A 16,597-nucleotide genomic window follows, 5' to 3' on the forward strand; every position below is an offset into this window, starting at 1 on the left:
GTGTTCTCAGTACAGAGGAACACTGATTGGTCTCCTCCCCTTGTGAGTCCCCACCCCCTACAGTTCGAATCACTCCCTAGGAAACATAATTAACCCCTCGATCACCCCCTAGTGTTAACCCCTTCCCTGTCAGTCACATTTACACAGTAATCAGTGCATTTTTTATAGCACTGATCGCTGTATAAATGTGAATGGTCCCAAAATAGTGTCAAAAGTGTCCGAAGTGTCCGCCGCAATATCGCAGTCATGATAAAAAACGCAGATCGCTGCCATTACTAGTAAAAAAAAAAAAAAAAAACAATAAAAATGCCATAAATTGAATCTATTTTGTAGACTCTATAACTTTTGTGCAAACCAATCAATATACGCTTATTGCGATTTTTTTTTTATTTTTTTACCAAAAATATGTAGAAGAATACATATCGGCCTAAACTGAGGAAAAAATTGTCTTTGTTTTTTTAATGTGATATTTGTTATAGCAAAAAGTAAAAAATATTGTGTTTTTTTTCAAAATTGTCGCTCTTTTTTTGTTTATAGCCCAAAAAATAAAAAACGCAGAAGTGATCAAATACCACCAAAAGAAAGCTCTATTTGCAGGGAAAAAAATGATCAAAATTTCATATGAGTACAGTGTTGCATGACCGCGGAATTGTCATTTAAAGTATTATGCCCTGTACACACGGTCGGATTTTCCGACGGAAAATGTGTGATAGGACCTTGTTGTCGGAAATTCCGACCGTGTGTAGGCTCCATCACACATTTTCCATTGGAATTTCCGAAACACAAAGTTTGAGAGCAGGATATAAAATTTTCAGACAACAAAATCCGTTGTCGGAAATTCCGACCGTGTGTACACAAATCCGACGCAAAAAATGCCACGCATGCTCAGAATAAATTAAAAAACGAAAGCTATTGGCTACTGCCCCGTTTATAGTCCCGACGTACATTTTTACGTCACCACGTTCAGAACGATCGGATTTTCCGATAACTTTGTGTGACCGTGTGTATGCAAGACAAATTTGAGCCAACATCCGTCGGAAAAAATCCATGGATTTTGGTGTCGGAATGTCCGATCAATGTCCGACCGTGTGTACAGGGCATAACAGCGCTGAAAGCTGAAAATTGGTCTGGGCAGGAAGGGTTGAAAATGCCCTGTATTAAAGTGGTTAAGTCTTCAGCTTTCATTGAAATAATACTTGCTGATCCTGCAGTGGTTGTCTTTGTTCAGGCACTTACTATCATGGGGTGACAACTGTTTTCCAATTGTTCTCTTGCATTGTCACCCTGTCATGCATGATTCCACGGCTACAAGCAGCCATTACAAACACACATTATGCAGGCATGAGCCACTGTTGTTAACATCAGGAATTCACTTCAAAGGAATGAACTGCAGCCATCACTGGAGCACATGCAGGTAAATAGGAGGTGACTTCAATGTGGCTGAGGGAGATAAGCAGCCCTGAAATAAAAAGTAAAGAAATATAGCTATATACTGTGTGTGTGTATGTATGTATGTTTATATATATATATATATATAATATACAGTCTATATACAATCTCACAAAAGGGAGTTCACCCCTCAGTGGGAAATAAATGAATGAAACAAATTTAACTAAACTAATTTATGTAAATAACGAATTGAAACTAAACACATTTTTTCGTTCTCTACATGTCTAGTTTAAACACTAATGTCTGTATGTTGAGTTATTTTAAGGGGACAGCAAATTTACACTGTTTTACAAGCTGTACACTCACTACTTTACAATGTAGCAAAGTGACATTTCTTCAGTGTTGTCACATGAAAAGATAGAATAAAATATTGACAAAAATGTGAGGGGTGTACTCACTTTTGTGAGATACTGTGTATATACAGTATATTTTGTTAAAATAAAATAAAAATGTTTTTAAATTAAAGTGAAGGTCCACACACCACTGCAAAAATTAAAAGCCAGCAGCTACACATACTGCAGCTGCTGGCTTTTACTAATAGGACACTTACATGTTCTGGAGTCCAGCGATGTTTCCATCAGCTGTCGGGTGCTGCCGCCACCATTGCGGGTAAGGGAACCCGGCAGTGTAACCCTACTGTGCATGCGCGAGGCTCAGCTCCTCTCTCCTACTTGCCCGACGGGGGAGGACGGAGGAGGGAGGAGGAGGGAGCTGACTGGTGATGTCAACAGCCACGGCTGTAGCTCCCAGAAGTGGGAACTGTTCCCTCCTCCCCCCCGAAAGGTGCCAAATGTGGCACCGGAGGGTGGGGGGGAGACAAATGAGTGTAAGTTACATTTCTGGATGGAACTCCGCTTTAATAATCTTTAATTTTAATAATAACCAGGGTTCTTTCCCACTAACATAGAGGCTACCAGAACACCAGAGCACCAATTCCATGCACACTGACGAAAGAAAGCCGTCTAGGGGAATGTCTTTTAGTGATTTATTGCTGATAACTGGAGCGGTGGGAGAGGCTACAGGGTATAGGACATTCTAGACTATGAGTCTCAAAAGCAGGACACTCTTCTCTGAACAGTCTCTCTGCTGAGCTTCAGTAGTCAGTTACACTTGAGAGACTACTGGAAGGCCAGAGATAATGACCCTACGGGGCGGATTTACTTAAGGCAAATAGACTGTGCACTTTGCAAAGTGCAGTTGCAACAGAGGTTAGTAAATGAGGTAAAGCTTCAGTATAAGTAAAGTATATCCAATCACGTTCAAGGAAAATAAAAAAAACAGCATTTTTGCTTGCACATGATTTTATGATGGAAGTCAGCAGAGCGTCTGTTCATTTACTAAGCTCTGGAGCAACTGCTCTTGCAGAGTGCAACTGCACTTTGCAAAGTGCACTGTCTATTTGCCTTTAGTAAATCAACCCCTGGGACCTTGATGACTGTCAGATTGAATCAGTAGAAATGCCTGCTGGGAGGGGGACGACATCAACAGCAGCAGGAAGACCCAGCTGTTCCAGAGCCCACACTATTTATTACCTTCCCCAGCCACCTGTTGGTCATACGTCCCAGGGATTGTATGTAGTTCAATAAATATTCAGGCTACCTATTTGACTATCCTAGGTTCTAGCAACATCCAGAAAGCAGGAGGGAGCAAGCAAATCTGCAGCTTGTGAACTCTAGAACAGCCCAAAGTAATTGAAGGGCAATCTACTGATTACAGTGAGACCAGGAAACAAAAAAATGCCTACCACCTTGCAGCCTACCTAGGAGAATATATACAGTGCCTTAAAAAATGTATTCATACCCCTTGAAATTTTCCACATTTTGTCAAAAAGGCAAATGTATTTTATTGGGATTTTATGTGATTGACCAACATAAAGTGGCACATAATTGTGAAGCGGAAGAAACATTTTATAAATAGTTTTCAATTTTTTTTTTTACAAATAAATATCTAAAAAGTGTGGTGTGCCCAACACGCGAAATATTAATGGAATTAACAGAAAAGAAAACAGAATTAAAAACTTTAATAAATGAGCAAACGTTACGTATAAGAGATAGGAACCGTTCCTTATATTATCAACTGGGTAATAAACCAGGTAAACTTCTTGCAAGAGCGTTGAGCCATAGGGGCAATATATCACCTATTGTTAAAATCAAATCAGAAAAAGGAGACATGAAATATGAGCCAAATGAGATACTAAAGGAGTTTCAGACCTTCTACACGAAATTATATAACATACCTAAAGATGGCACAAAAAATGACACGGAGGGACTTCAACAAAATATTTATCAATATATAAGAGAAACTGCACTCCCTGTCCTAGCACCGACAGAAATTGTACAATTAGAGCAGGATTTCTCTGAGATGGAGATACAAGAGGTAATTGACGCATTGGTACCTGGGAAAAGCCCAGGCCCAGATGGCTTCACCCCAAGATTCTATAGAATATTTAAAGAAGAACTCACCCCCATTTTAAAACGGACCTTTAATGCTGTTTCTACATCAGAGCCTTTTGTCACACAGAGCCTACAAGCGTATATTTCACTCATACCCAAACCAGAGAAGGACCATACCCTATGTGGAAACTATAGACCAATTTCCCTTACAAATATTGATCTTAGATTATACTCTAAAATTATCGCTAATAGACTCGCCTCTATAATACCGGCACATATACACCTAGACCAGGTGGGTTTTATAAAAGGTAGAGAGGCTAGAGACAACACCTTAAAAACACTCACACTAGTAGAATATGCACAGAGAGGTTCCATCCCATCCTGTCTACTGACAATTGATGCGGAGACAGGGTGGGATGGAACTTCCTTAGAGAGACCTTGGTTCAGTGGGGGATGGGCCCTGTACTTATAGATAGAATAATGGCCCTATATCAGAATCCAACGGCCAGGATCCGGGCGAATGGAGATTTATCGGAGGTAGTACCTATAACAAACGGAACCCGACAAGGATGCCCGCTATCCCCATTGTTATATATATTAGTGATGGAGCACCTGTTGATAGCAGTTCGAGAAAATGAGGATATACAGGGTATTAAGGTGGGAGGTATAGAATACAAGATGTCAGTATATGCAGATGATATCTTGCTTTACATTACAAACCCCCTGATTTCAATACCAAACCTGATATCTGAATTTAAACGATTCGGCGCACTAAGTAATTTCAAGGTAAACTACAACAAATCTGAAGCCCTAAACGTTAATTTGCCAAGCGCTATGGTGGAACTCCTTAAAAAGGATTTCTCTTTTAAATGGCAGGCGAAGGCAATTAAATATTTAGGTATTTACATCCCCACTGACCTCAATAAACTACAGGAGTATAACTATGCCCCGTTGGTACAGAAAACTATGAGATCGTTACAACAATATGAAAAAGGTATGTTTTCCTGGATGGGTAGAATGGGTATTGTAAAGATGGATATAGTACCTAAAATATTATATACCCTACAAGCAATACCCATTTTTCCCTTAACAAATACCCTGAAAAAACTGCATAAGTTAATAGGAAATTTCATCTGGGGAGGCAAGACCCCCAGAATCAATAGATCGGTCTTGAATAAAACTAAGAAAAACGGGGGCCTGGCCCTTCCAGATATAGATATGTACTTGAGAGCAATAATGACAACAAGAATAGTGGATTGGTTCCACAATAGAGATATCAAACAGTGGGTGAAGCTTGAAGAGAAGATCACAGCCTTAAAATTAAAATCACTACCCTGGATAAAAAGAGAGCAAAGACCGCCGGATAGTGAATTGCCCTCCTTAGTGGTATCAACATTAAAAGTATGGGATATTATGATTAAGAGAGGGATTGGATCTACTAATAGGGGACCTATGACTCCACTATTTAGTAATCCAGAATTTCCACTGGCACTAGAGTCTGAAACATTTCTTAAATGGAAGAGATGTGAAGACACAAGGTTGGTGGAAACGATGGAAGACAACAGGCTCCTCCCAATGGAAAGGTTGGGTGTAGAACATAAAATAAAATGGATGCAGTATGGGATGCTACAACGGTATATCACATCTCTAATAAAAGAATCGGTAATAGATAGGCCCTTGACAACTTTAGAAAAAATCTTTTTACAAGAACATAGACCCACCCACGTCCTCTCTAAAATCTATAAATACCTGAATTCTGAAAATAAAGGACAGGAGCTACCTTATATTAAGAAATGGGAATTAGAGATAGGAACTGAAATCCCCAGGGAATCATGGGAAAAGGCAATCATAGTAACCCATAAACTCTCGATATCTGCCAAAGATCAGGAAAGAAATTATAAAATACTAGCCAGATGGTATAGGTGCCCTGTGGACTTACATAAAATGAACCCTGACAACGAGGACATCTGTTGGAGATGCCATAAAGCACAGGGCACAATGTCACATATCTGGTACTATTGCTCAGAAATCCAACCATTCTGGCAGAAAATATTTGAAATATATAGAGCCATGACCGGGACCGATATGTATCCAGAAATACAAGTAGCGGTACTATCTATGATCCCAGGATCGGTTAAGAAAATAAGAAAAGGAATATTGAAATATTTTTTGACAGCAGCACGAACCATCATAGCAAGAAAATGGAAAAGCACATGTGTGCCTTCTGTAGTGGAGTGGGAGTGTGAGATGGCGGACATGCGTGCCCTGGAAGAAAGAATGGTGATAGAGGAGGGGGTGAAGGTACAATTACTTAACACATGGGCTAAATGGGAAGAATTCAGAGTCTCATCTGGGCTATTGAGGACTATTATATAGAATCTAGTAGAATAACTACAAGAGGGAAATTCCTTTTTTTTTATTTTTATTTATTTTTTTTTTTTATTATTATATATTTTTTTCTTCTTTTTTTTTTTTTTTTTTTTTTTTTTTGTCTGTTGTTGTTGTTGTTGTTTGGCAGTATGAATGGATGATTGAGTAGAAAGAGAGGGCATGGGGTGGAGGGGGGAGGGGCGGTAGGAATAGGGGTTACACATCCTTGCATCAATTAAGTAAATAACTAAAAGGTTAATGAAATTTGAACTATTGCTTTGATAAAGAAGTATAGAAGTATTGTATGTTTTGGATGTGTACAACTTTCTTTTTTTTTTTTTTTTAACTTGTGGTAAAAATGTTTTGATAAATAAAGATTGTAAAAAAAAAAAAAAAGTGACATTACACTATGAATATGAAACAGTTGTCAGCCCTTCTGTTAACCTGCTAATAAAATATTTATTAAAAAGTGTGGTGTGCATTTGTATTCAGCCCCCTTTACTCTAATACCCCTAACTAAAATCTAGTGAAATCAACTGCCTTCAGAAGCCACCTAATTAGTAAATAAAGTCCGCCTGTGTGTAGTTTAATTTCAGTTTAAATATAGCTGTTCTGTGAAGCATTCAGAGGTTTGTTAGAGAACCTTGTGAACAAACAGCATCATGAAGGCCAAGGAACACACCAGACAGATCAATGATAAAGTTGTGGACAAGTTTAAAGCAGGGTTAGGTTATAAAAAAATATCCCAAGCTTTGAACATCTCACAGAGCACTGTTCAATCCATCAGCCGAAAATGGAAAGAGTATGGCACAACTGCAAACCTACCAAGACATGGCCGTCCACCTAAACTGACAGGCCAGGCAAGGAGAGCATTGATCAGAGAAGCAGCAAAGAGGCCCATGGTAACTCTGGAGGAGCTGCAGAGATCCACAGCTCAGGTGGGAGAATCTGTCCATAGGACAACTAATAGTCATGCACTCCACAAATCTGGCTATAAGGAAGAGTGGCAAGAAGAAAGCCAATGTTGAAAGAAAGCCTTAAGAAGCCCCGTTTGCAGTTTGTGAGAAGCCATGTGGGGGACACAGCAAACATGTGGAAGAAGGTGCTCTTGTCAGATGAGACCAAAATTTACTTTTTTGGTTTAAAAGCAAAACGCTATCTGTGGCGGAAAACTAACACTGCACATCACCCTAAACACACCATCCCCACTGTGAAACATGGTGGTAGCAACATCATGTTGTGGGGATGTTTTTCTTCAGCAGGGACAGGGAAGCTGGTCAGAGTTGATGAGAAGATTGATCGAGCCAAATACAGGACAATCTTAGAAGAAAACCTGTTATGCCGCGTACACACGATCGGACTTTCTGGCATACTTGGTCCGGCACACTTTCTGACGGACTTTGTCCGCCAGGTGCGCCGGACTTTAAAACGGACGGACTTGCCCACACACGACCGGACTTCCCGGCGGGCTAAGTCCGCCCGTCTTTCCGACTGACTTTCGCCGGAGTTACGGCGGACTTTCAGAATGAACGGACTTGCCCACACATGGACAAGTCCGTTCATTTTGAACATGACTCAGGTGCGTCGGGACTAGAAAAGGAAGTCAATCTTGCCGCTTTTATCGGCGAGATTGACACCTTGCAAGCCCCGTCGTGGGTCATACCAGGCCCTTAGGTCTAGTATGGATTTTAAAGGGAAGCCCCCCACGCCGAAAAAACAGCGTGGGGTCCCCCCTAAAATCCATACCAGACTCAGATCCGAGCACGCAGCCCGGCCGGTCAGGAAAGGGGGTGGGGACGAGCGGGCGGGTCCCCCCCTGGAAAGGGGGTGGGGACGAGCGGGCGGGCCCCCCCCTCCTGAACCGTACCAGGCCGCATGCCCTCAACATGGGGGGGTGCTTTGGGGGAGGGGGTGCCCTGCGGGGCCCCCCCACCCCAAAGCACCTTGTCCCCATGTTGATGAGGACAAGGGCCTCTTCCCGACAACCCTGGCCGTTGGTTGTTGGGGTCTGCAGGCGGGGGGCTTATCGGAATCCGGGAGCCCCCTATAATAAGAGGGCCCCCAGATCCCGGCCCCCCACCCTATGTGAATGAGTATGGGGTACATGGTACCCCTACCCATTCACCTAGGGAAAAAGTGTCAATAATAAAACACACTACACAGGTTTTTAAAATAATTTATTAAACAGCTCCAGGGGGGTCTTCCGCCGGCTTCGGGGGTCTTCTTCCAGCTTCGGGAGTCCCTCCGGTTCCTCTTCTCCCGGTGTTCCAGTTCTTCGGCCGGCTCCTCCGCTGTCTTCAGGCCGCTCTCTTGCCAGCGGAGGTCCGGACTTCTGGGCTTCTTGTCTTCTTCCCTCTTCTCTTCTCCAGATGTTGACACAACGCTCTCTCTGGCTGGACTGCTCTCTGAGGGCTCCGTTGTGACTTATATAGGCAGAGACCCTGCCCCCTTATGATGTCACAGTCCCTGGGCATGCTGGGACTGTGACGTTTTAGGGGGCGTGGACAACATCACCCGGTGACCACGCCCCCTAAAACGTCACAGTAGCTGTGATCTTTGAGATGCTTCTGAGCTTATGTGTGTGGGCTGGGTCATCTTTGCCCTGCACATGGGGGTACCTTTCATGCGGAGCGGGCTCATCAGTGCCTGGGACAGGGCGGAGACTGCGATCATGTGAAAAATCTAACATTAAGTCAGTTCCACAACTTAGTGATGTCACTACACACTGTAACTTATATGTGGGTTGCATTAGGAGGGATGTGCTGTCCACTCCACCAGTCCAGAGTACCCTTGTCACCTCACTCCCAGTAGTCCTGCTGTGTACTTATTAACGCTTCACCTCCCGTACCTCTTGACCAGGCCATAGGTCTCCATATTGTAGATTTGGATATGGTTACTATGGGATACCGACCACTAGGGAGGGATCCAAAACATTGACTCCCTCGTTATTGGAGGACATGTAACCTTAAGCCCGGGTTCACACCACAACGGGCTGCGGATCGCACAGGAGCGCTGTGCGTCCCTGTTCCCCGTTTCAGGGACGAATCAGGGCCGATTCTATGCCTGAATTCGGCCCTGAAACGCAGCCAAAGACGCACAGCGTTTTTGTGCAGTGCGCACCGCAGCCGCCCCGGAGATATGTGAACTGGCTCCATAGGGAGCCAGTCACATTCTCCTGCTATGCGAATTAGAGGTGCGGAAACGCACCTCTAATTCGCATAGGTGTTAACCCGGGCTAACAGATACTGTGCCAAAAACTGGTTGCTTGTAGCTTGAACTTGTGCTGGTTACTCTTGGCAACTACACTCCTCTTCATGTCTTGCTGAGTTAACAATACTTCATACACCTTAGTGCTTAACGGACCCTTGTTCTTTAGATGCACCAGAACCAACATGTAGCCCTTTGAATAACTTCAGACCAGCCTCATAACGGTTAATGTAACTTTACTGAAGGAATGTAGCATAAGAGTTCAATGTGGACAACATCTTTTCCCTGACTCTAACTATAGTAGTGTGACTTCCCAGGCATGCCTCTGTGAGGAGAGAGTCCATTACAGCACTGTCCATGAGCCTGTGATGCCTGTGATTTTAATTCCCTTCTCCTTTTCAAATTCCCCCTTTCCCCTTCTCCTCCCCTAGGAAGAGTGGCATAGAGGTATGATTAATGGTACAACATAGTATTTAAGGTAGTGGTTTATGGGTTTGGCTCTGAGGAAGAGGACTCGATCCTTGAAACGCTTTAGCTGGTTGGACCTTGTTCCAATGTGTGATGTGATGTATTAACAATCTGAAGCTGAATTTGTTCTGACAAGCTTTTGCTTACATTGGTATGTGAGTATATCACTTATTATCGGATTTTAATTAATAAAAGATATCTGAAGAGTGCGCTAGTTTGGTGCGCCCTCTGTTTTCTATATGGTTATAGTTTGTTTAGACTACCCTGGTCTGGAGAGGCCAGGATGGGAATATAGAGAAAAGAGCCTGCAACATCTGAGACCCACTCTTAAGTGCAGGAAAATGTTTGTTTAGAGCCTGTGAAGTATCTGGAGATTACATGCTGTGGCTTGTCTGTGTCTTCTTCCCATGCAGACTGCTCTCTGTATAGTGCCCTTTCCCCTTTTATTACAGCACAGGTGAGAGTCAGATCCCAGAAAGACTGGGAAGCTGCAGAAACAGGTTTAACCCCTTCCCAGCATGGGCCAGCCGATAATTTACTAAAACCACACACAGATCAACCTGCCTACATGCCTGTTGGAGGATATCCCTTTTGTTCCCTTGGGAAATATTCTGTCTGATGCCCAGCAATGCAAAGCTTGCCAACGGAGGGCTGGGTATAGAAATCTTAGGATGGGACATGGTTGGTACTTGCATTTTTATTACAAGATTGCAGCAGAAACAAACATTCAAATGTAGTTCATCATAGAATGACTAGGACCAGTCTGTATCAAGATGTGTTTGAAACACTTCCAGCAGAACTGTCCTGAAGCTGCACATAAGGGTTCTGTGAACCATAACTGGGTGTGCTTGGTGTTTAGATAAAGGCTGTTTATAGCTAAAAAGTTGAGACAGATCAATGGTATATAAAAGGCATATACTGCCTATGGGGTTCAAAGGATTCAGAAGAAGTCTAAAGAGTATACAGTGCATCTGGAAAGTATTCACAACGCTTCACTTTTTCCACATTTTGTTATGTTGCAGCCTTATTTCAAAATGGATTAAATTCATTCTTTTCCTAAATTTTACAAACAATACCCCATAATGACAACGTGAAAGACATTTGTTTGAAATCTTTGCAAATGCAATGATTTAAGTGGTTTGACATTGTTTTTAAAACTTTGCAGAATATGGCATAGCCATATAATAAAATAAATATTGCTAAATAAAACTCAACCTCTGTAAACTAGATAATACTGTGTGGTTAAACTGACTTTTATGAAGAAATATTTTTTTAAAAAGGCTTAATCTTCCTATATTTTTGTTAAGATATGACAATGTAAAGAGAAGGCAAAAGTGAAATATTGTTCTAAAATGTATTCAGTCATTTTACAGCAGCTCGGTAGGGGGATTTTCTACATTGCAGTAAACAGTCATTTTTACACTTTATTCTGTTTTTGTCCCTTCTTTGTATGGAAAAAAAAAAATCTCCCCATGGCTATACTTTTGTGCTGTCACTGTGAGCACTAACCACTTTCTAATGCCCTGTACACACGGTCGGATTTTCCGATGGAAAATGTGTGATAGGACCTTGTCGGAAATTCCGACCGTGTGTAGGCTCCATCACACATTTTCCATAGGAATTTCCGACACACAAAGTTTGAGAGCTTGCTATAAAATTTTCCGACAACAAAATCCGTTGTCGGAAATTCCGATCGTGTGTACACAAATCCGACGCACAAAGTGCCACGCATGATCAGAATAAATTAAGAGACGAAAGCTATTGGCTACTGCCCCGTTTATAGTCCTGACGTACGTGTTTTACGTCATCGCGTTCAGAACGACCGGATATTCCGACAAGTTTGTGTGTATGCAAGACAAGTTTGAGCCAACATCCGTCGGAAAAAATCCATAGATTTTGTTGTCGTAATGTCCGATCAATGTCCGACCGTGTGTACAGGGCAATACACTTTTGAAGCAATCACTCACTTTGACGTGTGTGCTGTAGTACTGAGAAATAAGCATCTCTCTCTCCGTCATTCTCCTTTACGGTTGGTGATAAAACCAATGGAGCAGCTCTAGTAGTTCCCTGTGTGATATAGAAGCAATGGGATATTGTGTGCTTCAGAAAACTTTCAAGTACTTTCTCTGACATTTTGTCTCTACTAACTGTTTTTTGTTTTTTTTTTTTCCTTTTGCAGTTCGTTTCACGCGTCACTTGAACGTAGTCTCCATAAATGCGTTTGATGATGAAACTCTAACAAAAATATTTTGTTCTATTGCTGACTGGCACTTCGGCAAAGGATTTGATATTGCATTCTTGAGGTACTTATATGTTATATATTTATATGCTCTGTTATTGTTTCTTTAGTGCTGCACTGTAATTAACTCTTCAAGGACATTGGGGTTGTGTTAGAGACAGGGTTCAGTAGAAGAGCTGCATCCTGTTAAGCTGACTCCTACAGCATCAGGGAAAAGATCTGTTTCGCATAAAACAGATCTGTTTGAGCACACTCTTGCTTTTTCAAGTGCAATCTTATAAGAAATCTTGTAATATGAATTTGCACTTAAGGACCCATACACTCACTGACACATACAGTAGGTGTCAAAACAAATTATCAGAAACACCACGTTAAACTTGGTACATGGACTTACTAGGATGAATGAAGACTATTTTTCACCTCTACAGTAAATAAAGGTTATCCTGCATATTAAGCAAAGATCAGTGATGCACTTCAGCACACACATAACCAAACCTCCATGCATTGTAAGTCTCGAAGTACATTCCATCACAGACTAGGACTGAAGCTTTGTTCACTGTAAAGGTCAATGGGTGCTATCCTGATTTCAATGACATACGTCCTAGTACAATCCTGTATTGAAATCAGGTTGGTTCCTTGATTGTACAGTTTTTTTAGCATGTAAAGAAAATAACAATCTGCTTCAGTTCGTAAACCTTGGTGGTTACCTTAGTATGCTGTATACTGTACATCACAAAAATGTAAGAAACATGCAACACCTAAATTTCAATGACCTCAATGAGCTTTAGCTCTCTGAATCTGTATTTAATCCCTGTCTACATCAAACACCTGAGCTTTAACTACAAACATTTATCTCTTTTCAAAACGCAGCAATCTCTTTTCATGCTGTAACAATTTCATAAAGCACTTGCTATGAAGCAGCTTGATTTCCCATTTGGTAAAAAATCACTATCTTTCTGGTGTGTGGATATAATTAGAGACAGTGGTATAGAAATGACAATCTAAACAAAATTCCTGTTTATTACTAGATTCTTTCCCATATTCAAGGTACAGTAAATAAAAAATATATGGGAAACTAGAGCCAATAACTGTAGATGTGTAAATTAAATACTCTTATGTTAGGCCCTAGTATGTGTATGTATGAATGTGTGTTAGGGACCTTAGATTGTATGCTCCTTGAGGGCAGGTGCCGATCTGAACGTACAATATATATGTAAAGCACTGCATAAATTGACGGCACTATATGTAAGTACCTGTAATAAATAATAAACATGATATTGCATCCAAAAGCAAAAGTACATCAACTAATAACAAACAGAACTAACAAGAAAATAAAAATTAAAACATTAAGCTATAGTTCCCCAGTTACACCGAGTGTCCTTACCAAAATTTAAGCTATTCTAAACTTATGTGCACTAATAATTAAAAAATACCCCCAATAACTTACAAATAGTGAATTTGTGATACCTACATCCCATACATCACATTAAAGTATTATGCCCTGTACACACAGTCGGATTTTCCGGTGGAAAATGTGTGATAGGACCTTGTTGTCGGAAATTCCGACCGTGTGTAGGCTCCATCACACATTTTCCATCGGAATTCCCGACACACAAAGTTTGAGAGCTTGCTATAAAATTTTCCGACAACAAAATCCGTTGTCGGAAATTTTGATCGTGTGTACACAAATCCGACGCACAAAGTGCCACGCATGCTCAGAATAAATTAAGAGGCGAAAGCTATTGGCTACTGCCCCGTTTATATTCCTGACGTACGTGTTTTACGTCACTGCATTAAGAACGATCGGATTTTCCGACAACTTTGTGTGACCGTGTGTATGCAAGACAAGTTTGAGCCAACATCCGTCGGAAAAAATCCATGGATTTTGTTGTCAGAATGTCCGATCAATGTCCGACCGTGTGTACAGGGCATTAGGGAGGGCTTTCCTGCTGTTCTGATGGGGGTCGGCGGCTGCAGTTGAAGTAACAGGTTGTTCAGATGGACGTCTGCAGCTGCAGGAGGTAGCTCAGTCACTTTCAGCAGATGCTGGTGAGATGCCAGGGCTGTATCGTAGATGACAGGATCCACCAATGGGATGTGAAGGAGCAGACGAACATCCCTCCTGCATGCCACCGCTTCACAGGCACTTCTGTCTCACTTATACCAGCCGTTCTCCACACTTGTGCGAGACCCACTGCCAAATCCCCCCCGACCACAAATAACCAGCATTTTTCTCCACTTCCAAAAGTGAGTTTTCTCCATCATTTTTTATCATTATGTTTTCACCACACTGTTCCTATAGGTTGGCGCCCTCTTCCTCCCATTCACAATAGAAATGTATTTGGCTTGGAACAAGGAGTCAAGACATGGCTGCCTGCCAGAAAGTAAACAATGACCTCACCTTTGCAGCTCAACAGTATTTGCATGGAACCACTTTCTTATGTCACATAAATTGCAATAGCAATCCACTCATTCCCCCATTAGGGACATCAAAGCAACAGTGAAAAAAAAAAAAGTTTGGTAGCCATGAATTGATAAGAGCATATTTTCTATATGGTCTCTGTCCTGGCCTTGCCCCCCGTACTCCCAGAGTCTATGGCTATACAGGCAGATGACCCTTTTCTGCTCACACAATAACTGCCGACTGCCGTTTCTTGTCTGTGTCTTTTATTGGCACGTTGCAGATTTTAATATATGTGGGAATGACACATGTGCTATGCGGTAAAACTGAAAACAACAAGAATAATATAACATTACAATACAATAGTAAACATCACATAAAGTAATAACTGAAATGACTAATTCCTTTCCCTAATAGCCTCTGGAGGAGGAAAGAGAAGATTGCTTACCTCCAATGCCATGCACGGGGAGAGATAGCATCTAGGCTGCTGCCATGAGATTGAACATTCTAATCCCTATAGCTGTTTCACTTCCTGACTAAAGAGGATGTGACGATTTTTACATCACATCCTTAAGTGGCTGGATGGCTTTGTTATAAAATATTAAACTATTTATAAACTATTATTGTTTGGCCAGTAGGTGGCGCAAGCGTAACAGCTAACCTGGCATAAACATAATTTAAAGCTTAATAATGCAACAACACAAATTATGTATACAAATTAAATGACAAGGTGAATTCTGTTTTCTGAACCTCAGGAGAGAGAAAGGTATCCCGGAGACATAACATTCTCTACTCGCCAGGCATGCTGACTTGTGGCAGCAAACCAAAACCAGGACCATTATGTAAACAGGGACACAACAGGATGTTCAATTTCAGAGATGGGTTAGTATTAGGGATGTGTAGGCCTGTCTTTGACATTTAATAGACTAAGACACATAGCCAGGAGACTAAAAAAGTCGCATTGTCCTGTTTGTTTTGCTAAATGCTCTGCTGAGCAGAAAACCAACCATGGAAGAGACTCGTTGAGCTGTGTGACAACAACTTTTACTAGCTGTAGACTATTTTTTATGGCAGCAGGAGGTAGTGATCTTCAAATGGGCAACTTCACCAACTATAATTGATGCTTTGGAGTGCAGTTTTACTTCTCAAAGTCTTTTAAAAAACAGTGTAGGGAATATACGAAGACTGGATCAGACATAATCTGGAGCAGTTGCTCAACCAACCAGTTTCTAGTTTAATTTTCAAAGCCTAACTGAACAACCTGAGGCTGGAAGTTGAATACAGGATGTAGCAGCCAGGAGTATGTAACACACGGAGTGCAGGGGGTCAGTAATATGAATCGTACAGAGTGCAGGCATCTAGTTTATGCAGCATACAAAGTAGAGGAGACAGGTGTTTTTAATGTGCGTCCTGCAGGGGTCAGATGTTTGTAATGTACATAGTGCAGGGTTCAGGAGTATGTAGCATATATAGTGAAGGGGTCAGGTGACTGTAATTTGCATAGGGCAGAGGTCAGAAATATGAAATGTATAGAGTGCATGAGTCAGGTGTATGTAATGTACAGGGTCCAGGAGTTTGTAACATACAGAGGTCAGAAATATATACAATCCAGAAAACAGCACCACCTATAATGCATTTCTCTATACCTCCTTGCGCATACATAAACACACACTATATGTATGTGTATATATATGTGTGTATATATATATATATATATATATATATATATATATATATATATATATATATATATATACACATACACACACACACACACACACACACACACACACACACACACACACACACACGTTGTATACCCATACCTAGACAAACATTGTATAAACATAAGCACACACATTGTTACACATACACACACACTCAATTACTTACCTTCTGGTGACATGGCTGGCTGTCCCTTTAGTTCCCCATGCTCCCACTCTCTCTGCATCTGGAAAGCATGCAGATGGCAGTGGTGAGGAGGAGCACCATGATGGGCGGTGTCCTCTTTAAGACCACCTTCCTTTGTATACAACTTGTTAGTCACAGGCAGTAAAGAAATGTCATGGG

General features: G+C 41.5%; 1 protein-coding gene across 2 annotated transcripts in view; it reads left to right on the forward strand.

Moving 5' to 3' along the window:
- DNAH3 (dynein axonemal heavy chain 3) overlaps positions 1 to 16,597 on the forward strand; it is an 827,768-nt gene that overhangs the window by 656,946 nt on the left and 154,225 nt on the right. For both annotated transcript variants that reach the window (XM_073591059.1, XM_073591058.1), the window contains exon 44: positions 12,067 to 12,190. In XM_073591059.1, the coding sequence (XP_073447160.1) occupies positions 12,067 to 12,190 (124 nt within the window). The remainder of the gene's footprint in view (positions 1 to 12,066; positions 12,191 to 16,597) is intronic.

This window comes from Aquarana catesbeiana, linkage group LG06 (genome assembly GCF_042186555.1).
Source record: "Aquarana catesbeiana isolate 2022-GZ linkage group LG06, ASM4218655v1, whole genome shotgun sequence".
Lineage (NCBI taxonomy): Eukaryota > Metazoa > Chordata > Amphibia > Anura > Ranidae > Aquarana > Aquarana catesbeiana.